The sequence below is a fragment of the Cherax quadricarinatus genome, chromosome 61 (assembly GCF_038502225.1).
Source record: "Cherax quadricarinatus isolate ZL_2023a chromosome 61, ASM3850222v1, whole genome shotgun sequence".
Classification (NCBI taxonomy): domain Eukaryota; kingdom Metazoa; phylum Arthropoda; class Malacostraca; order Decapoda; family Parastacidae; genus Cherax; species Cherax quadricarinatus.
This window is the reverse complement of record NC_091352.1, coordinates 16,380,369-16,404,777: the sequence shown is the minus strand read 5'-3', so window position 1 is coordinate 16,404,777 and position 24,409 is coordinate 16,380,369. Positions and strand designations below refer to the sequence as shown.

At 39.2% G+C, this 24,409-nt stretch overlaps 2 protein-coding genes across 2 annotated transcripts in view; both read left to right on the top strand.

Moving 5' to 3' along the window:
* Positions 1-24,409, top strand: part of LOC138854516 (uncharacterized) — a 484,295-nt gene that overhangs the window by 46,417 nt on the left and 413,469 nt on the right. The gene's annotated exons all lie outside the window — the stretch shown is intronic.
* Positions 7,248-19,980, top strand: LOC128699314 (uncharacterized). Its single transcript, XM_053791925.1, has 5 exons — positions 7,248-7,507; positions 11,821-11,997; positions 17,351-17,476; positions 17,979-18,110; positions 19,453-19,980. Exons 1-5 carry the CDS (start codon positions 7,366-7,368, stop codon positions 19,590-19,592), a joined length of 717 nt encoding a protein of 238 aa, XP_053647900.1. The 5' UTR covers positions 7,248-7,365; the 3' UTR covers positions 19,593-19,980.

Below are 24,409 nucleotides of genomic sequence, written 5' to 3'. Positions count from 1 at the left end.
GTAAAACGACCTATTAGTTGATTAAGAAGATGCAGGGATGTGTTAAGCACTGCTAGAGGCTTCAAGCAATTAACTTGAGAAGTACGCACCTTCTAGGAAGCGTCAGTGGACTGGCATCGAGGAAACCCCTGACTTCATGTCAAAATGCTTTGGAGATTAACTAAGAGTAAAACCTATTAAATAAAAAAGAAAAAAAAACAGGAGGTTACAGGTGTTTGTAGCCTGAACATAGACACGCTTGTACATTAAATAAATCAGATTTATATACACAGAAAATTACCTATGCACTTGTTTACTCCTACAATAATTGAGCGTGCTGTTTGCTGTCAGGATCAGCTAGTTTATGACCATCACCGGTACACCTGTGGTGTAGCGAAGCTGGGAACCTCAGGTAACACGCATTATTATATTTCTTATTTCATTTATAACTGTAAAGTTCACTTTGAATTCATTTATATTTAAAGAATGTTACATGCACGTGCTTGCAGAACAGATGTAAACAGTTTCTGCAAGAGCGAACAGATTACAAACTTTAAAATTTCTGATGCTTGCACTTGCTATGTGACACTAAGCATAAACAATATCAAGTCAGTGCTAGAAAAAAAACTGTTGTAAAAATTTTTAACTAACAAATTCCTGTCTCCATGTTAAGGATTTTTGTCTACTTTAAGGAGAGAGAAAAGGTAATGAGAAGAGAAGAGATATAGGGTTGGAAATGTGGATAATGAGGAAGGGGTAAGGAAAAGCTACTGACCATATTCATATATATATATATATATATATATATATATATATATATATATATATATATATATATATATATATATATATATATATATATATATATATGTGTGTGTGTCGTGCCGAATATGTAAAACTGGTCAATTAGCAAGAACTCATTTAAAATTAAGTCCTTTCTGAAATTTTCTCTTATACATTTAAAGATATATTTTTTTTCATTAATGTTGATGTAAAAATTTATAATTTTACACCAAAAGAATCTTAGAAAACTTACCTAACCTTATTATAACAAGAACAATTTATTTTAGCCTAACCCAACTAAATATATTTTAGATTTGTTTACAGTAATTTAATACTAAACAAACACAGTGAAATATATTTTTTTTCGTTAGGTTCAGAATGATTTTGGCGAAATTATTGCATACACAAATTTTCACTTGTCCTATATGGCAAGGTGAGCGTTGCTATTTAAGCCAAGATCGCAAGTTCTGCCTATTCGGCACGACATTATACACACACACACACACACACACACACACACACACACACACACACACACACACACACACACACACACACACACACACACACAAGGAGATTGACTGGGAAAACCTGGAGCCCCATGGGGGTCCCGAAACATGGAGAGCCAAGATGATGGATGTGGTACTGGAAAACCTCATGCATCAACATGTTAGAGACACTACCAGAGAGAGAGGAGAGGATGAACCAGCAAGACTGGACCTTGTATTCACCTTGAGTAGTTCGGACATCGATGATGTCATGTATGAAAGGCCCCTGGGAGCTAGTGATCATGTGGTTCTGTGCTTCGACTACATAGTTGAGCTCCAAGTGGAGAGAGTAGCAGGAACAGGTTGGGAAAAAAACAAACTACAAAAGGGGGAACTACTCAGGCATGAGGAACTTCCTTCAAGACATTCAGTGGGAGAGGGAACTGACAGGAAAACCAGTACAAGAAATGATGGACTATGTGGCAACAAAATGCAAGGAGGCAGAGGAGAGGTTTGTTCCCAAGGGAAACAGAAATAATGGGAAGAACAGAACGAGTCCTTGGTTCACCCAAAGGTGTAGGGAGGCAAAAACTAGGTGTACTAGAGAATGGAAAAGGTACAGAAGACAGAGAACTCAGGAAAATAAAGAGATTAGCCGAAGAGCCAGAAACGAATATGCACAGATAAGAAGGGAGGCTCAGCGACAATATGAAAATGACATAGCATCGAAAGTCAAGACTGACCCGAAGCTGTTGTACAGCCACATCAGGAGGAAAACAACAGTCAAGGACCATGTAATCAGACTGAGGAAGGGTGATGGGGAATTCACAAGAAACGACCGAGAGGTATGTCAGGAGCTCAACACGAGATTTAAAGAAGTATTTACAGTGGAAACCAGTAGGACTCCAGGAAATCAGAACAGGGGGGTACACCAGCAAGTGCTGGATGAGGTACATATAACCAAGGAGGAGGTGAAGAAGCTGCTATGCGAACTTGACACCTCAAAGGCGGTGGGACCAGACAACATCTCTCCGTGGGTCCTTAAAGAGGGAGCAGAGATATTGTGTGTGCCAATAACTAAACTACAGACCTGTATCACTAACGTGTATAGTATGCAAGGTCATGGAGAAGATCATCAGGAGGAGAGTGGTGGAGCACCTGGAAAGAAACAAGTGTATAATTGACAACCAGCACGGTTTCAGGGAAGGAAAATCCTGTGGCACAAACCTACTAGAGTTTTATGACAAGGTGACAGAAGTAAGACGAGAGAGAGGAGTGGATCGACTGCATTTTTTTGGACTGCAAGAAGGCCTTCGACACAGTTCCTCACAAGAGGTTACTGCAAAAGCTAGAGGATCAGGCGCACATAACAGGAAAGGCACTGCAATGGATCAGAGAATACCTGACAGACCTGACAGGGAGGCAACAACGAGTCATGGTACGGGACGAGGTGTCAGGGTGGGCGCCTGTGACAAGCGGGGTTCCACAGGGGTCAGTCCTAGGACCTGTGCTGTTCTTGGTATATGTGAACGACATAACGGAAGGGATAGACTCAGAAGTGTCCTTGTTTGCAGATGATGTGAAGTTAATGAGAAGAATCAAATCGGATGAGGATCAGGCAGGACTACAAAGAGACCTGGACAGGCTACAAGCCTGGTCGAGCAACTGGCTCCTTGAGTTTAACCCTGCCAAATGCAAAGTCATGAAGATTGGGGAAGGGCAAAGAAGACCGCAGATACAATATAGTTTAGATGGCCAAAGACTGCAAACCTCACTCAAGGAAAAAGATCTGGGGGTGAGTATAACACCGAGCATATCTCCTGAGGCGCACATCAATCAGATAACTGCTGCAGCATACGGGCGCCTGGCAAACCTACGGATAGCGTTCCGATACCTCAGTAAGGATTCGTTCAAGACTCTGTATACCATTTACGTCAGGCCCATACTGGAGTATGCAGCACCAGTTTGGAATCCACACCTAGTCAAGCACGTCAAGAAATTAGAGAAAGTGCAAAGGTTTGCAACAAGACTAGTCTCAGAGCTACGGGGATTGTCCTACGAAGAAAGGTTGAGGGAAATCGGCCTGACGACACTGGAGGACAGGAGGGTCAGGGGAGACATGATAACGATATATAAAATACTGCGCGGAATAGACAAGGTGGACAAAGACGGGATGTTCCAGAGATGGGACACAGACACTAGAGATCACAATTGGAAGTTGAAGACTTAGATGAATCAAAGGGATGTTAGGAAGTATTTCTTCAGTCATAGAGTAGTCAAGCCGTGGAATAGCCTAGAAAGTGCCGTATTGGAGGCGGGAACCATACATAGTTTTAAGGCGAGGTATGATAAAGCTCATGGGGCAGGGTGTGAGAGGACCTAGTAGCAGTCAGCAAAGAGGCGGGGCCAGGAGCTATGAATCGACCTCTGCAACCACAAATAGGTGAGTACATACACACACACACACACACACGTGCACACACACAAATATTATAAATGTATTAATACAATTAATTTTGAAAATATTCTGGATTCAGAAACAAATACAAATTTCTTTAACAAGTAATCTAGGAGATACTCCAAGGTTGTAATGACTGTTAACTACAACACTGAAACAATGGATGATATTAGAATACCGACGAGTTGTAGATGATGCAGATACAAGAGCAGCAATTGAAAACTTTATACAGATAACGTGTCCACTGTACCGTTCAGTACACAAAGATACTGCTTCAATCTGAAAAAAATAAACGATGATGTAAGAAGAACAGAGGGAAATATGTCTGTTTATTGCTGAGCATTGTTCTTTACAAGTAGCTGACCATGTAAACCATATCACGGATGGGGATAGAACTCGCGATCGGAGAGTCTCAAAACTCCAGACCGTCGCATTAGCGACGGTCTGGAGTTTTGAGACTGATCGAGGGTTCTATCCCCGTCCGTAGTATGGTTTGTTTGCAATCGTGTCATTACGATTTCGTAAGTCAAGTTGACCATGTAAGTGAACTCTGCAAAGAACAGTTTTGAATGTAATAACCTTAAGCTCAGGAGGACAAAATGTAGTGCAGTTGTTTCCAATGTACTTGCACCGTACTTTAGTGATGATTTGAAAGCTGATATTGGAAATAGTAAATTCAGCTTATTAATAGACGAAAGTAATGATATTTATATAACTAAATTATTAAGTATAGCCATTACCTATTATTCTGCGAGAAAAAACAAATTGTGGTTACTTATTTGGACCTAGTTGAGCTGTGTGACTGCAATGCTGATTCAAAATGCAAGGCTTTAAAGGAATACTTGAAAAGTAATGGACTTTAGTTACAAAAACGTATTGATCTAGGCACTAATTTTCTCACGGGAGGTTCCTTAACACTGGCGAGAGGCTCTTGATCTAGGGAATTGGATTTGTGCTCCACTTTCCTGAATTGATCCCGAATGCCTTCCACCCCCCAACCAGGCGCTGTTTAATCCCTATGGGTTTAGCGCTCTCCATAATACTAATAATAAGAATTTAGGCACTGATAATGTTTCTGTTATGACCGGTGTCAGCAATGGAGTGTATGCAGAATTAAAATCTGAGGTTGATTGCTAGTGCAATCAGCTCACACACTGAGGTCCGTGGCACGATCTCCGTACGGGTGGAAACATTTGTGCATGTTTAAGACATCTATTGTCTCTCTTCACCTAGCAGTAAACAGGTACCTGGGTGTTAGTCGGCTGGTGTGGGTCGCATCCTGGGGACAAAATTTACCTAATTTGCCCGAAATGATCTGCATAACCAGAGGCTTTCTATATACTAGTATGTCATTGATGTCAGCTAGGCCTGTATACCTTGTACACAAATAACCCGCACATAAAAGAGAGAAGCTTACGACGACGTTTCGGTCCGACTTGGACCATTGACAAAGTCACACTCTCTCTTTTATGTGCGGGTTATTTGTGTATCGTTCCAGTCACGGTATTGTGCCTTTTTTGTTATTTATTTGTATACCTTGTACATGTACTTGCAGAAATAAAGATTACACTATGTAAGAAAGTTTCACTTTTGTCGTGTTCCTGGGAAATAAGCGTTATTTCCCAATTCTTTATAACTAAACAAAATTTTAAAAAGCAATTTTGATCCCAGAACTTTGCTTTTGTGGTCAGGACACTTCTGGAACACTTTTAAGAAAGACTGATGTAAAACTATTATGTTCTAGGGTTTTACTTGGCAAATGTAAAAACAGGTGCTCTTGCTATCTGAGAAAACACTTCAGAAGTGAAATGGCATCAAGAGGCTACACTCATTCTCCAGATGCATTCTGCTACATATGTGGTCAATTCATTAAGACAAGAGCAAAGAAGTTCTCTGTAACAGCATCTAAAAAAATGTGTGAAGCTTACAAAGCATATTTTGTCATGCCAGTTGTGGACCAAGACAAGACCTGGGCACCTCATGTTGTTTGTGAGCATTGTAAGAAAACATTGTGAGGTAAGAAAGTCGTTAGTTATATGAAGGGTAAAATCTTGAATAGGAACATTTTTTAAATGAAATATATGTAACAGAAACGAATTCTTTTGTTTTTTACAGGATAGTATAGAGGAGAAAAAAGAGCCATGAAGTTTGCTATTCTTAAAATATAACGTGAACCCACTGATCACTCAACCCACTGCTACTTCTGCCTGGTGGTGGAGCCTTCCAAACACCGAATTGGGAAAAATGCACCTGCTATATCTTATCCAGGTCTTCCCTCTTCTATTGCACCAGTACCACACAGTGCTGATCGTCCTATACCTACACCTCTAGAAAGAAGTCGACCGTCAGAAGAAGAAAGCAGCAAATCAGAAAATGAAAAGCACAGCGAACAAGACTGTGATCTCACAGATGCAGCTATTGGGAAGAATCCTTACTACCCAAACCAAACAGACCTCAATGACCTTATCAGAGATCTTGGTTTAACAAAGCCAAATGCTGAGCTTTTGATTTCAAGGCTTAAGGAGTGGGACTTGGTGGATGAAAGTGTGCAAGTGACAAGCCAAAGAAAACGTCACAAACATTCATTTCTCAAGCTTCTTCAGTAATGAAAACAGGTTGTGCTGCTGTAATGATGTATCAGGCTTGTTTGATGCAATTGGATTGCATGCAATCTAGATGACTGGAGAGTATTCATTGATAGCTCCTCTAGAAGCCTAAAAACTGTACTTCTGCACAATGGGAACAAGTATCCATCTCTTCTCTTGGCTCGTTTAGTGCATCTTAAGGAGGACTACAACAGTGTCAAACCTCTACTGGAAGCTTTGAACTATGATAAGTATGGCTGGGAGGTTATTGGAGTCTTCAAAATGGTGTCATTTTTTATGGGATTCCAAGGAGGTTTTACCAAGTTTCCTTGTTATCTCTGTTATTGGGATAGAGACAGAGCAGCACATTACCAGACGAAGCACTGGCCTCATTGGACTGAGTTCTCAGTAGGAAGATATAATAATAAAACAAATTATTTATTATTATTAGTTTGAGCTTTTTTGCTTATTAAATACTGACTGAGAAGCAAGGTAAACCGTAAATTCTGCTTTGATTACAAACTACCAAATGAAACCATGCGAAAATAGGCTTTTTGTATGCAAATCAACCTCCTCCTCAGTCACAAGAAACCGCTAGACACGCTGAGGAAAAGATGGTTGATTGGTATTTAGCAGATCTAGAATAATCGCCCGTGTGCTGGTGAGTGAGAGCAAAGCATAATGTGTTATTTTTTGCAAAAAAATAATGTTAATGCGTTTTTTAACCACAAATAAAGAAAATATAGAGATTTTAGCGCGTTTTAGGAAATACAGCGCTATTTAAAATTTTCATATGGGATCCCTGCTGCTGATGATGTGGCTACTTGCATTCTAGAAGCAAATGTATTGAAAAACATTGATACATAACAACACCATTCAACGTTTAGCACCTGTGTTTACAGCAGGTGTTTCTGGGATGAGCTGGATGCTTTTTAAGGGAATATAAGGCAGGTCTCCCCACTGCAGAAGCTACTAGTTCTGAGCCACACTCCCTCGACCACGGGCGTGTTGAGACACAGAAGACTCGGCCTCAGCAGCAACTGAACAAGTAACCAAGTAAAACATCACCGCCATGAAGCCTGTGTATGTGCTGGTGTTCCTCTGTGTCTACCTGGTGGACGTGGAGAGCGCCGAGACTGACTCTGGGACTGCAGCCGAGCAATCCCCGCTGGACGAAACCGCAGGAACAAACGAAGGAAACGGCACCGCACATGGTGAGGTATGTCGCTTGCCTTCTCTGTTATTGTCTTGCAATATTTTAGGCCATTCATTTTTAGCTTAGCAACAAAGTATCCAAGAGATGTACCATAGACCTGATCGTTACCTCCAGCTAAAGACCTAAGACAAGCTTGTTTTCTGCTTCCAAATATTTTTAAAGATAAATCTTTGCAATTCAGTCTTGAAAGAGAGTGAAAGGGATAGATGTAGATCATTTCTGAGTACCAGGAGAAATCAGGCCTATAGTAGATCGAGGGCTATTGATGTTCCTGTTCTACCCAAGATGTAATGTAATGGTACAACTAGTATCCTGGGTGCTCGAGGAATCATCAGGATCTTTGATAAACAACCATTCAATTAGGTTCTCTCCTACAGTTCTCTCATGTTTGTTAAAATATTATTTCTCCTTGATGAACAGATCGCTGGTAACTATTATAAGTTTAACAAAAACACAGTATACACTTAATATTTATTTCCTGTGTTTTTTACAATTCTGTGTCTAATGCTTCAATGAAAATTCTACCGAATTGCTCGAGACTGCTGCTCATGTCACCATGCTTGTTGTAAATTGCGTCTTAGAATGTCACTAACAAGATACAAGTGGCTGCTTGTCCCATTTATCTGTATGTAAATAAAAAAAATGGCGCACGAATGAACACATAAATACAAGTCCCAGTCACTCCTGACTGTATTGTGTTTGGTTTTGCAGAAACTATAGACAATTCTTGTAAATGAATTCATAGTAAATTCGACACATACAATATAAATGAAATAAATAGCATACAGGTAAGCAGCGTGTTACCTGGTGTTCCTAGATTAGCTTCAACACACGTGTACGGGTGATGGTCATATATTTGCTGATCTTGGCGGAAAACGTGATTTTTAATAATCGTAGGAAATATACATGTGTTCGGGAAAATTTTGTGTGTTCCATTATATTAATGAGGAAGTGATATACCTTATATTCGTATAAATATGGAATTTGTTGACCGTGTTAGCATGTCTGTGTTCAGGTTACACGCGTCTGTGTCTCCCTTTCCTTAGGAAGATATAGTCTGCTCTATACAGGCATTTTCTTTAATTTAATAGCTACTGGTCTATTCATTTTCGGGGCATTTTAAGGTAAAGTCAGGGATTTTCCCCGGTGCCAGAGCAGCGGTGTCTAGGCAACATAGATATGTCACGCGGTATTTAACACCAGCCAATACCACTGCATCTTCTAGTTCAAATAATAGTTCGTTTAGAAAAGTTTTTATACACATTTTTTGCGCATTTTTAGCATCTGTTTTTAAGCAAATTAAAGATAGTTGCAAATAGTTTTTCATCTATTTATCTTTATTTTTTAAGAGTTAGATTAAATAGTTAGCGGGAAGCACATGGTCAGAGCTCTTCCAATCTTCAGCTGAATGAACCACCCATTCTTACCATTTAGAAAACGTTAGAATTATAGTGAATTTGTTAATGTTCATCCTTAACCATACCAAAGATTGACCATTGGTTCATTGAGGTCTACAGACTACACGGGGGTCATTAAGTCTACATGAGATATGTTCATAACAAGTTAAGAATACTTTAATCCCTGAAATAAAGACTAACGTAAATTCTCATCATATATACCCTGAGAGATACTCGGCTCTCGATGCAAATATTAACTCCACTAGTTAAAATTTTTTGGTTGTATCTATGTGCAGTTCATTACAGAACGAAAAAATAATTAGTGTATGACGTTGTGTTCACGTATCAAATTAATTTATTTTATCACACACACACACACACACACACACACACACACACACACACACACACACACACACACACACACACACACACTAAGTGACCTTGATACCTCAAAGGCGGTGGGACCAGACATCTCTCCGTGGGTCCTTAGAGAGGGAGCAGGGACACTACGTGTGCCACTAACCAAAATCTTCAACACTTCCCTTGAAACGGCAACTACCTGAAGTATGGAAGAAGGCAAATGTAGTCCCCATCTTTATGAAGGGAGATAGAAATGAAGCACTAAATTATAGACCAGTGTCACTGACATGTATAGTATGCAAAGTCTTGGAAAAGATTATCAGGAGAGTGGTGGAGCACCTGGAGCAGAACAAGATTATAAACGACAGCCAGCACGGATTCATGGAAGGCAGATCCTGTGTCACAAACCTACTAGAGTTTTATGACAAAGTAACTGAAGTAAGAAATGAGAGGGAGGGGTGGGTTGATTGCATTTTCTTGGACTGCAAGAAGGCCTTCGAAACAGTTCCTCACAAGAGATTAGTCCAGAAACTGGCTCCTAGAATTTAACCCCGCCAAATGCAAAGTCATGAAGATCGGAGGAGGGCAAAAAAGACCGCAGACAGAGTATAGGCTAGGAGGCCAAAGGCTGCAAGCCTCACTCAAGGAGAAAGACCTAGGAGTGAGTATAATACCGAGTACATCGCCAGAAGCACACATTAACCAGATAACTGCTGCGGCATATGGGCGCTTGGCAAACCTGAGAATAGCGTTCCGGTACCTCAGTAAGGAATCGTTCAAGACTTTATACACTGTGTACGTCAGGCCCATACTAGAGTACGCAGCACCAGTTTGGAGCCCACACCTGGTCAAACACGTCAAGAAATTAGAGAAAGTGAAAAGGTTTGCAACAAGGCTAGCTCCAGAGCTAAGGGGAATGTTCTATGAAGAAAGGCTAAGGGAAATCGGTCTGACAACACTGGAGGACAGGAGGGCCAGGGGAGACATGATAACGACATGCAAAATACTGCGTGGAATAGACTAAGGTGGACAGAGACAGGATGTTCCAGGGTTGGGACACAGAAACAAGGGGTCACAACTGGAAGCTGAAGACTCAGATGAGTCAAAGGGATGTTAAGAAGTATTTCTTCAGTCATAGAGTAGTTAAGAAGTGGAATAGTCTGGCAAGCGATGTAGTGGAGGCAGGAACTATACATAGTTTTAAGGCGAGGTATGATAATGCTCATGGAGCAGGGGGAGAGAGGACCTAGTTAGCGGTCGGTGAAGAGGCGGGGCCAGGAGCTGAGTCTCGACCCCTGCAACCACAATTAGGTGAGTACACACACACACACACACACACACACACACACACACACACACACACACACACACACACACACACACACACACACACACACACACACACACACACACACACACACACACACACACACACACACACACACACACACACACACACACACACACACACACAAGAATGTTAGAAATTTATCCCCTTACCTACAAATAGGTGAGTAATAAACACTTTATGAAAATTAATCTTTTTTTTTTTTTCAGATTAGGATCTGAAGAAAACAAGGGATAAAGGAAGATAAGAGAAACAAAATCAAGAGTAACGGTAGAAAATTAGAGTTTTCTCTAAATACAGCGGTGCTCCTTAAATGCTGAATAGAAAAAGTTTACTGTGTGACTGTTTTATAGACACAACACAGTACACAGAGTGCTGTGGCACTGCTCCGTAAACACATCACGGGGCTGAGGATCAACACAGGACTTTACGGACTCCATCATATTTCTATTAACATAGCACAGGAAAGGTTAACTGTGACATTATAGTCAAAACACAGGAACGGAGGAGTGTATTCTTGCAATATTTATATATAACATATTCAATATACAGGGATTATGACTGTTCCGTTGCCACCACACAGGAAGTGGGAAACAAGCATTGTATCATAAAAACAACAGTGTAATTAAGAGGTTTACGACAATTCTACTCACAGACCATGCCACGGGGCTGTGTCACTGTTATACAGACATACACAGCCTTTTTGTGCAATAGAAAAATTTTTTTTTGGTGATACAAGGCAAGAGTATTATGGAAATGTTCCGTATGTTCAACATAAAACACATGAACACCACACAGTACCCAGAGGCTGATTTTTTGTACTTTAGAATCAAGACAGCCAGCAGTACGATTACTATTTTGACCTTGAAATATTTTTTGACTGCTTTAATGAAATGTTTTTCCTCGTGATATTTATACACGATCGTTTAAAAGCACAAAAACATAACTAACAAAATTATTAATGATTTGCCTTCCAACGTCCACAGTGATAAATTATATTACTTTCTAAAATCTTTTAGTGAACTGGTCACATATTAAATCACAATATTAGTTTTTAAGACTACTTACATAGGTTTCATTGTTTTAAGAGACAATGTGATATGGATTCTCGACTTCTATTGTTAGCCTTTTCGTTAATAACTCAAACGAAATTTTACATCTGTACTCGGATTTATGACATGATTGTTGGGTTCGTTTTTCCAGACGAACCTGTCTTGAATGAGCAATTGGATGAGAGAGCTAGGTGTGGCACCCGGGCACGCTGCTCAGCTTTCGGAGGAATCTGCAGGAGGAGATGTAATGTACATGAAATTCTAATACACCACCATCAAGGCTGTCACGGTCATGGCTGTGTGTGCTGTGCTCCTAAAACTAACAATAGTGAGTGTACTGGTATACTACATCACTTTCTTCCTCTACTCTCACAGCTCATTAACGAGATTATTATACTTTTATCAGTATAGGGTATAAAAGTCATAATTTCGTAGCTGTAAGAAACTACAAATTAGAAATGAGATGAAAACTAAGCAATGTTTCAGTTCGTTCTGGACAAATATATACATTTTTAATAACCTCAAGAGGATATATAATTCTCTTGCTACCTGACAGTGGTTCGCAATGGCTCTTAACATAAACTAATAATTCAATTTCTAATTCATGAATAAAGCAAAGTGTAGTGTGGTAAACAAGACTAATGCGGTAATACTGAACCACCACCTGAAATAGTGCCCATGTTTTGTTGTGTGGTAGTCCTGGGCGAGTTAACAATCAACTGTTTATCACACGACAGTTCACAGCTTCCACGTAACCTAAGACTTATTAAACTCTCTCACCTTAGGAAACAAGATAATTTATACGGTGTTAATATGTAAATTACTATTGTTTAAGTCTTGTGTATTTTCCACCTATGTCGATATAAATTAAAAACTGTTCAGATTGCATTTATTGTAATATCTGTGTAAGTGGAACGAATAAGACATATGCAATGAAACCTTAAATGTGCAGATTTTCACCCTTGATGTGCGTTATCAACTCAAATGTACAGGATAAGGCTCATTTGTGGGTAAAACATTGAACACTGAAGTTCCCTGTACACTGTATCTTATTCTTCCCATTCGTGGTATACATCAACATTAGTATAGAGTTGCATACAGCAACGCATTTTCAGTATATTACTAAACTTATTTACACTTGAACACACATACACAAACACCTATATATATATATATATATATATATATATATATATATATATATATATATATATATATATATATATATATATATATATATATATATATATATATATATATAGACCAGGGTGTCCAAGAAAAGACACTTTCATCATCATTTGCTCCATCACTGTCTTGCCAGAGGCATGCCTACACTACGGTTATAAAGCTGCAACATATCAACATCCCTCCTTCGGAGCGCAGGCACTGTACTTCTCACCTCCAGTTCTCAAGTCCAGCTTGCTGGTTTCCTTGAATCCCTTCATGAATGTTACTATGCTCACACCCCAACAGTACATCAATTCATAAAGACCATTTGTCTCCACTAACTCCTAACACGCTCACGCACGCTTGTTGGAAGTCCAAGCCCCTAACACTCTAAACCTCCTTTATCCTCTCCCACCAACCGTTCCTAGGCCGACCCCTACCCTGCCTTCTTTCCACTAGAGATTTATACGCTCTCCAAGTCATTCTATTTCGTTTCATACTTTCTAAATGTCCGAACCACCTCAACAACCCCTTCTCAGCCCTATGAATAATACTTTAGTAATTCCACACCTCCTCCTAATTTTAAAAATACGGATTCTCTGCATTATATTCACACCGCACATTGCCCTCAGACACGACATCTCCACTGCCTTCAGCCTTCTTGTTGCAATATTCACAACCCATGCTTCACACCCATTAAAATTTCTTGACAGTACCTCTCCCACTCTATCATCCGCTCTCCTTTTGCACTCTCTCACCACTCTCTTCACCTTTCTTTTACTCTCCATATACTCTGCTCTTCTTATAACACTTCTGCTTTGTAAATACCTCTCATAAGCTACCTTTTTCTCTTTTATCACACCCTTTACTTCTTCATTCCACTGATCACTCCTCTTTCCTCCTGCACCCACCCTCCTATAACCACAAACTTCTGCCCCACATTCTAATACTGCATTTTTAAAACTATTCCAACCCTCTTCAATCCCCCACTACTCATATCTGCACCAGCCCACCTTTCTGCCAATAGTTGCTTATATTTCAACCGAACGTCCTCCTCCCTTAGTTTATACACTTTCACCTCCCTCTTGTTGTTGCCATTTTCCTCTTTTCCCATCTACCTCTTACTCTTAACTGTAGCTACAACTAGATAATGATCCGATATATCAGTTGCCCCTCTATAAACGTGTACATCCTGGAACCTGCCCATCAACCTTTTATCCACCAATACATAATCTAACAAACCACTTTCATTACGTGCTATATCATACCTTGTATATTTATTTATCCTCTTTTTCATAAAATATGTATTACTTATTACCAAACCTCTTTCTACACATAGCTCAATTAAAGTCTCCCCATTTTCATTTACCCCTGGCACCCCAAATTTACCTACTACTCAATCCACAACATTTTTACCCACTTTAGCATTAAAATCCTCAACCACAAGTACTCTCACACTTGGTTCAAAACTCCCCATGCATTCACTCAACATTTCCCAAAATCTCTCTCTCTCCTCTATACTTCTCTCTTCCCCAGGTGCATATACGCTTACTATAACCCACTTCTCACATTCAACCTTTATTTTACTCCACATAATTCTTGAATTAATACATTTATAGTCCCTCTTTTCCTGCCATAGCTTATCCTTCAACATTATTGCTACTCCTTCTTTAGCTCTAACTCTGTTAGAACCCCCTGACCTAATTCCATTTATTCCTCTCCACTGAAACTCACCCACCCCCTTCAGCTTTGTTTCACTTAAAGCCAGGACATCCAGCTTCTTCTCACTCATAACATCCACAATCATCTCTTTCTTATCATTCGCACAACATTCACGCACATTCAGACTTCCCACTTTGACAATTTTCTTCTTATTAAACCATACCCCCGGCCGGGATTGAACCCGCGGTCATAGAGTCTCAAAACTCCAGCCCGTCGCGTTAGCCACTAGACCAGCTAGCCACAATAAGATTCATCCAACTAGGTATATTTCTACACCATAGGAAAGTTAGCACAGGCACCTCTGTGACCACAAATGCAAGTTTTTACAGACGAATCTCCAGCTAGCGTGGCCGTGACGAACTCTAGCTCAAGTCCCTTCACTGCCGTCAACATGACTCAAGAAATCGTAATGACACGATTGCAAATAAACCATACCCCCGGCCGGGATTGAACCCGCGGTCATAGAGTCTCAAAACTCCAGCCCGTCGCGTTGACGGCAGTGAAGGGACTTGAGCTAGAGTTCGTCACGGCCACGCTAGCTGGAGATTCGTCTGTAAAAACTTGCATTTGTGGTCACAGAGGTGCCTGTGCTAACTTTCCTATGGTGTAGAAATATACCTAGTTGGATGAATCTTATTGTGGCTAGCTGGTCTAGTGGCTAACGCGACGGGCTGGAGTTTTGAGACTATGACCGCGGGTTCAATCCCGGCCGGGGGTATGGTTTATTTGCAATCGTGTCATTACGATTTCTTCTTATTCTTTTTAGTAATTATTACAGGAAAAGAGGTTACTAGCCATTGTTCCTGGCATTTTAGTTGACTTTTACAACACGCATGGCTTACGGAGGAAAGATTCTTATTCCACTTCCCCATGGATATAAGAGGAAAAATAATTAGAACAATAACTAAGATAAAATCAAAGAAAACTCAGATGAGTGTGTATAAATAAACGTGTATTGTGACCTAAGTGTAAGTAGAAGTAGCAAGACGTACCTGTAGTTTTGCATATTTATGAGACAGACAAAAGACACCAGCAATCCTACCATCATGTAAAACAATTACAGGCTTTCGTTTTACACTCACTTTTTAAAACGGTAGTACCACCCTGGGTGGTTGATGTCTACCAACCTACTACCTAGTAGTATATATATATATATATATATATATATATATATATATATATATATATATATATATATATATATATATATATATATATATATATATATATATATATGGAGGAGTTTGGGATATTGGTAGTTTGGAGGGATATGTTGTGTATCTTTATACGTATATGCTTCTAAACTGTTGTATTCTGAGCAGCTCTGCAAAAACAGTGATTATGTGTGTGGTGAAAGTGTTGAATGATGATGAAAACATTTCCTTTTTGGGAATTTTCTTTCTTTTTTGGGTCACCCTGCCTCGGTGGGAGACGGCCGACTTGTTGAAATATATATATATATATATATATATATATATATATATATATATATATATATATATATAAATTTATTTTGTCTTTAAATAAAGTTCACATGGAATATAGAATATAGGGGGTGGTAGGAGAAAACAGTATTCAAACAGCTTCTGGGAGAACTTGAGTTTTTCCTCATCTAAGGATGAGGTCCCCCAGGACAGTTGCAGAGGTGGTACCTCCCTATATTTTATATATATATATATATATATATATATATATATATATATATATATATATATATATATATATTTTTTTTTTTCAACAAGTCGGCCGTCTCCCACCGAGGCAGGGTGATCCAAAAAAAGAAAGAAAATCCCCAAAAAGAAAATACTTTCATCATCATTCAACACTTTCACCACACTCACACATTATCACTGTTTTTGCAGAGGTGCTCAGAATACAACAGTTTAGAAGCATATATGTATAAAGATACACAACATATCCCTCCAAACTGCCAATATATATATATATGAAGGAGAAGAAAATATTCAAACAGCTCCTGGGAGAACCCTGAGTTTTCTCTGAGGTACGTTTATTGATTTCTATGAGGTTGAGGGTCCAGAGACAAGTTCTAGAGGTGGTACCTCCCTATGTATATATATATATATATATATATATATATATATATATATATATATATATATATATATATGCAAGACAAGCCACGAGGCAGGGAAATCTTCAGCTCAAGTACTTTCATACGTCTCCGTGCGTCAACAGGAGCTATGCAGTGTTGTAAGAGTAGCAACAGACGAAATGAATGGAAGTTTTCTCAGTGAGGTGGAGTGGTGACACTAACAGCCAGCTTCCGCGTAATGAGAGGATAAGAGGAACCGGTCCGTCTGCCAACCATCGCCAAGATATATATATATATATATATATATATATATATATATATATATATATATATATATATATATATATATATATATATATAGGGAAGTATATGTATAGGGTACTTCCCTATATATATATATATATATATATATATATATATATATATATATATATATATATATATATATATATATATATATATATATATAGGGAAGTACCCTGGTGGTGCATACTCCAGTATGGGCCTGACGTACACGGTGTACAGAGTCTTGAACGATTCCTTACTGAGGTATCGGAACGCTATTCTCAGGTTTGTCAGGCGCCCATATGTGTGTATATATATATATATATATATATATATATATATATATATATATATATATATATATATATATATATATATATATATATATATATATATATATATATATATATATATATATATATATATATGAATGATGGTGGAATGTTGCATTCAGATTGCAGACCAACCCAGTCATGTCGGGAGGTCAATGGAGTGTGTCAGGTATCTCCATGTGTTCTCGGCCAGCAGCAGCTTCTCGGAGGGTGCAAAAACAGCGGCTGTAGGTGCTGTGTCTTCGCAGGTTAGTGTTGTAACATACAAAGTCTTGATGTTGCTGAAGGGATCTTGATTCAAAAAATTGGAAATATCCTTAAGTGTCTTTGGAACAGATTCGATTAGTTTCCATTCCCAATGCCCCATATTACCTCATCCTGGCTTAAAGACTCCCCAATAATATAATAATAATTAAAATAATGTTAATAATGATAAAAATTTGGGTAATTATAAAAACCTAATATTGAACATATCATTCAGTGATAATAAAATAATTATTTACATTTGCTGTATTGTTTTTATTATTAAGACTGCATCAAATAATTCATAAATATTGTTAATTATTATATTAATAAAACAGGGTGTTAGGAAAAATCTAAGAATGGTATATATATATATATATATATATATATATATATATATATATATATATATATATATATATATATATATATATATATACATATATATATATATATGTGTGTATATATATATTTAACTATTATCCAGTGTAATATATACTCTTTCAGCGCCGACATGCAATCGTAGGGAAATATGTTTGGAGTCTAATGGAGTGTGTCAGATAGCTCCCTGCGCCCCCTTTCAGCGGCAGATCATGAATGGTTGCATTGGTGACAACTGCTTCTGCTGTGCCTCTCTAGGTTAGCATTGCAAGTTACAATTTCAGTAGTATACACATGACCGTGAAAAATAATTGCCATGTTCTCGATTGCTTGAACAGAGTATAGTCCACAAAATGAAAAAAAAAATAATGTGAGAACTTGATTGGGTAAAATTCGCAGTGTTAGAAGGTGGGAGAAAGTGCAGGAGGGAAAGCAGAAGAAGGGAAGAATGACTTAGGTTGAATTATTTGAAAGAAACTAGATTCTTTTCCTAGCTAAGGTTTGAAAGGAAAGAAGGAAAAGGAAAGCATGTGAAAATGACAAACGTGGCTGAAGTAGAACTCAAAGACTAAATCATCATACTGCAGCTTTATACATCATTAGTAAGGCCTCACCTAGATTATGCAGCTCAATTCTGGTCTCCATATTACAGAATGGACATAAATTCGTTAGAAAACATTCAGCGTATGATGACTAAATTAATACATAGCATTAGAAATCTTCCTTATGAAGAAAGATTGAAGACTCTTAAGTTACATTCACTTGTTAGACGAAGAATGAGGGGAGACCTGATCGAAGTGTATAAGTGGAAGATAGGTATTAATAAAGGGGATATTAACAAGGTCTTGAGGATATCTCTCCAAGAAAGAACCCGCAGTAATGGATTTAAATTAGATAAGTTTAGATTTAGAAAGGACATAGGAAAGTATTGGTTTGGAAATAGGGTAGTTGATGAGTGGAACAGTCTACCTAGTTGGGTTATTGAGGCTAGGACTTTGGGTAGTTTCAAATTTAGGTTGGATAAGTACATGAGTGGGAGGGGTTGGATTTGAGAGGGACTTGCACATCGGAGCTTGTTTCTTGGGTGGCATTGAAAATTGGGTTGGTCAAATGTTTGTTAGTGGGATGAATTGTAAAGGACCTGCCTAGTATGGGCCAACAGGCCTCCTGCAGTGTTCCTCCTTTCTTATGTTCTTATGTTCTTAAAAGCAAAAGAGCACAGAATAATAAGGGAATGGTAGAATGGACAGAGGTAAAGTTGGAGTCTTGGAAGTATGATAAGATAATTAGGAGTGGTGACAGAAAGAGGAATAAAAGTGGAGAGGGAAGGGAGGGAAGTGAGTGGTTTTTTAATCACAAGAAACTAAGCTGTGCACACCATAGAACAGAGGAACGAGAGTGGAGAGTGAAGATAAATCAGTCTCTGGAAAACACACAGCGTCGATCTGTTGTATACTGTTAGAAATTTAACTCATGTTTATTATTAACATTTTTATTTCTCTTCGTTATAAAAAAATGATCATGTGGACGTTATTTTCATAGGAGCTTAAAATTATATGTGTGGAAAGATGCATTTTTATGCTTGTGTGTGTGTTTTCAGTTCGTGATTCAGGCAGCAATCCAGAAACGAACGATGACACAGCAAACGAACGTACTGTTGTCAGAGTAAATGAAGAGAATGTAGGAAATCCAGAAGAGGAGGAAGAGGAAGAGGAAGAGAAAGATGAAGAGGAACAGTAAACGCTTCTGTATAACTGACATGCCTCATGAATCTTACTACCATTGTTATTTTGCACTGGCAATCTCTGTAATTCCTATTCCATTACCATAAAGCAGTAACCATGACGCATTATTATAATTTCTGTAACTACCATGACCCACCTACTAGAAATGGCGATCACTCACTTGTGTGACACTTGTCAATTACCTGATGGTAGTATAACACTCATGAATGTTGGTAAACAGAACGTGCTGAGGCACTGTTGATGCAGTGTCGCTTTATGCTTGTGTTGTTGGTGAAAAAATTAATAATTTGATGATGTTTGGGGTTATAGTCTTCAGCAGATTGTAAAATCGTCGGTGTTTCGGAGTTTTTCTTGAATTTATTGCAATAAAAAAGAACAAAGTATGTGTTGTTTTACTTTGCAGTGATAATATTCCATGTAACACAAGTTTTGAACGTACTATTTGTGGTCTGATATCAAAGCTGCAGTAGTGGATAACATGTAAGGTAAGCTTGAGCAAAGCAAATCAGTAGAGAGACTATGGATAAGTAATACAACACAGTGGTAAACAAGAATGTTGTACATGGAAACTCAACACTTCTGTCACACACAGCAGTTTCTTCAATTGCCTAAACGTCATTTAACTTTGTTAGATAGCCACCACTAATAGTGGTGGAAATATTCTCTTTCAAAGTAAATTAACAGCATGATCCGAGAAAGGTATCCCCGTATAGCATACTTCCAGTCCCCTGTACACTTGTTCACGTGATTGGAATAATTCAGGGTGCTTAATAAGTTTGTAATGTCGTTAAATATTAGCTTTGAAGTTTTGAAACAAATCAGAAGTGATGTTCACAAGTCATCGTATGAAAATTATCCGAATTTCTTCATTGTATTATTATTATTATAATCAAAAAGAAGCGCTAAGCCACAAGGGCTATACAGCGCTGTTTCTTCATTATAGAGAAGGCAGATTAGGGGATACACGCCCAGATTTAATTAAATTATTATTATAATCAAAAAGAGGCGCTAAGCCACAAGGACTATACAGAGATTTAATTAAAACCTTCCATTAAGTAACACAAGCTGTGAAACTGAACAATATCCTGAAAATAGGAAATTCTCTCGTTAAATTCTCTCAAAATATTAATAGATGTTTTATGTTTTTTAAGACAATCGATAGTGATAAAGTTGTTTAAAAGTTGGGAAATTGGTACCCACACAACTTAAAATCAGTACAAATTAAGATACATCAGTGTTTAGAGGTTGAAGCCGATCAGAAGAGGTATTCTTTAGTTTATTACGTGGGATACAAGTTATTTAATTAAAATGACAAATTGAAATTTACGCTAAACATCCAAATGTGGAAGTTTAACGCCGATCAGAAAAGACTTTCTCAAGTAATTGATCTGATTCAAACGATCCCAAGTTTTTTAGTAATTTCAGTAAAATTTCAAATTTATACCAACTCACACTAAACTTGCCAAGTATCGTCATTCTTATATAATGTATCACCATTAATATATTGAATCCGATCAGAAGAAGCATTCTTAGTGAATATAAATATCACTATTCATTAAAATGGGATAGTTGGGGCTTATGCCACCCAGCTGGACCCTGGTGTTCAGGAACCCACACCAGTCGTGAAAATTTGAAGACAATTAGATGAGTCATTCTCGAGTTATGACATGGATTACAACGACTCCAAGTATTTTTTTTAGCGATTTTACTGTGTTCAAATTTGTAAAAACACAAGCAAAACTTTGCTTTTCCAGATTGCAAAAAGACTAGGCAAGATCATCACAATTAGTTCTACCACTAGTAGGTGCATTATTATTATAATCAAAAAGAAGCGCTAAACCACAAGGGCTATACAGCGCTGCAGGGCAGGAAGGAAGCAGGGGTATCAGGTGGCAAAAGGGAGAGGGATAATTAGCAGGGTATGGAGAACAGCGGGGCAGTGGATAGTACAGGGGTAGGGGGGTAGCAAGAGATTGAGGTAGAAAGGGCTGAGGGGAGTGCGAAAGGTATCGTCATCAGAGTTTGTGGAGTAAGTCAGTTGTTGTCAAGAAGTCAATGAGAGAGTCAGGATTAAAGGACGGTCCATCAGCAAGAATGGAAGGTAAAGAGATAGTAGAGCGGAGACGACGTTGGAGGTAAATTCTGCGTGCTCGTTGATAGAGAGGGCAGTCTAACAGAATGTGGCTAACCGATACTGGAACCTGACACATCTCACAGAGAGGAACAGGGTGCCTCTCCATGAGATACCCATGAGTAAGATGAGTGTGGCCAATGCGAAGACGGGAGAGATTAGTCTCCCAACCTCGACACTGATGACAAGAAGACGGCCAGTAATGTATACTCGGTTTAATAGAATGAAGTTTGTTACCGAGTAGATTAGACCAACATTGTTGCCAACAGGTGTGAAGGTGGGTAACTATTACAGCAAAATAGTCCGTAAATGGAACACCTCTATGAAACTGGTAGGTCATGTACTGCTGACCGTGCAGCAGTGTCTGCCTGTTCATTGCCCTGTACGTCAACATGACCAGGGACCCAACAAAAAACAATATCTTTATGCTTGGTAGAGATGCAGCGTAGCCAAAGTTGGATACGGAGGACTAGGGGGTGAGGTGTATCAAATTTTCGTATAGCCTGTAGAGCACTAAAGGAGTCTGAGACAACCACAAATGATGACACAGGCATAGATGCAATACAGATAAGTGCTGCAAGAATGACATACAATTCAGCTGCAAAAATGGTAGCCGAGGATAGTAAATGTCCTCGCACGACACTGGAAACACTGCTGTGAACCCGACGCCATCAGAAGACTTAGAGCCATCTGTGTACGCTGCGATGGCATGAGAATGAGAGCGGAAGTGGTCAAGAAAAAGAGAGTGGGAAGCTACCGTAGCTAGCTGGGCTTTTGCGCAAGGAATGAGAAAGAACAGACTTGGACAGCTGGAACTTCCCAGGGGGGCAGGGAGAAGTGAGATGCTACATGAACATAGAAAGGTGGTAACTGAAGGGAAGACAAGAGTGAATGTAGTCGAAGAGAAAAGGGATGGAGCAAACAGGGGCGACGAACAAATAAAGAATGTCTACTAACATCGGCGACTATTCTATATATGGAAGGATTGCGGAGATCATGAGAGCAAACATAGTAGCGAAGGCAATGGGCATCGCCGCGATTGGACAAGGATGGAATATTCGCTTCTGCATAGAGGCTCTCAACAGAAGAGCGAAAAGCACCAAGGCACAAACATAATCCCTGGTGATGGATGGGATTAAGGCTCGAGAGAGTAGTAGAAGCCGCTGAATAGATCTGATCACCATAATCGAGTTTCGATAAAATGAGGGCTGAATGTAGGCGAAAGAGAGTTCGACGATCAGCTCCCCATGAAAGATGAGCAAGAGTTTTGAGAAGGTTCAGCCGGTTGTGACAAGTTGCCTTCAGAGAGGTAATGTGAGGTTTCCAGGATAACCTACAGTCAAAGAGAAGGCCTAGAAACCTGACTGTATCACGTTCAGGGATACGTGAGCCATAGAGGTACAAAGGATGATTGGAGATGACAGAGCGCCTAGTGAAAGTAATTTGAGGAGAAAAAGTGTTGTGCCCAGAACACATCCCTGAGGGACACCCTCAGCTTAGACAAAATCCGGGGAGAGCACATTATTAACCCGAACACAGAAATGTCTGTCAGTTAAAAAGTTTTTAAGGAAGGATGGTAGATTGCCTCGGAGGCCTAAGGAGTGGGCTCGGGCCAAAATATTATACCTCCAAGTTGTATCATATGCCTTCTCGAGGTCAAAAAATATGGCAATAACAGTGGTTATTCGCAAAGGCATTATGAACATACGTATCCAAGCATAGTAAAGGGTCTATAGTAGAACGGCCCTTACAAAAGCCATATTGACTAGTGGAGAGACTGTTGTGTGCCTCTAAATACAACATTAAACATCAATTTACCAGACGTTCCATCATTTTCCAAACTGCACTGTTAAGAGCAATGGGACGATACCATCCTTCGGTTTGCTGAAAGAGAGAACAATGGCAGATTTCCACAGCTGGGGAGAACTCCTTGTGACCAAATAAGATTGAAGAGGTGTAAGAGGAATACAAGGGCTGATGTAGATGTTGTAACATCCGAATATGAATGTCGTCAGGCCCAACTGCCGATGATCGGCAAGTGGAGAGTGTCGCCTCCAGTTTCTGAAGTGTAAAAGGCACATTATATGGTTCTTCAATGTGAGAAGAAAAGTCCAAGGGTGCTAACTCTCTGGCAGACTTTGAGGAAAGAAACGAGAGGCATAGATGGAACCCCTGAGAAATACGGACAGATGATTGCCAATTTCAGTGGCAACATCAAGAGGGTTTGCTATATCAACACCAGCAACCTGCAAAACAGGAGCCGGGTCAAGAGAGCATTTACCACTCAATTTCCGTACTTTTTTCCAGATTGCACTCATAAAGGAAGCCGAGGTGATGGTGGAAACATAATCTCACCAGCAAGTGCGTTTAGCATCACGGATGACATGGCGAGCGACTGCTCGCTTCTGCTTAAAATCAAGAAGTCTCTCTGTGGTTCTATTGTACTAGTACCTACCCCACGCAGCGCATTTCAAACGTACTGCCCGAGCACAGGCAGGAGACCACCATGGCACACACTTCTGAGAATGCCTACCTGAGGTTTGGGGGATAGAATGAGAAGCTGTGGTTAAAACTGATGTCGAGAAGAGGTGTAAAAGTTCATCAATGGAGGATGAAGAAGGAACTTCACCAAAAGCAGTTAGTTTCGAGTAAAGGTCCCAATTTGCTCAATCAAATTGCCA

What these genes read in the sequence shown, in the direction of transcription:
- LOC128699314 (XM_053791925.1), top strand. Translation starts at nt 7,366, where the DNA reads ATGAAGCCTGTGTATGTGCTGGTGTTCCTCTGTGTCTACCTGGTGGAC. An exon ending in AGGAAACGGCACCGCACATG is followed by an intron (nt 7,508 to 11,820) that starts GTGAGGTATGTC and finishes TCGTTTTTCCAG; the next exon opens with ACGAACCTGTCTTGAATGAG. An exon ending in TGCTCCTAAAACTAACAATA is followed by an intron (nt 11,998 to 17,350) that starts GTGAGTGTACTG and finishes TGTTGCATTCAG; the next exon opens with ATTGCAGACCAACCCAGTCA.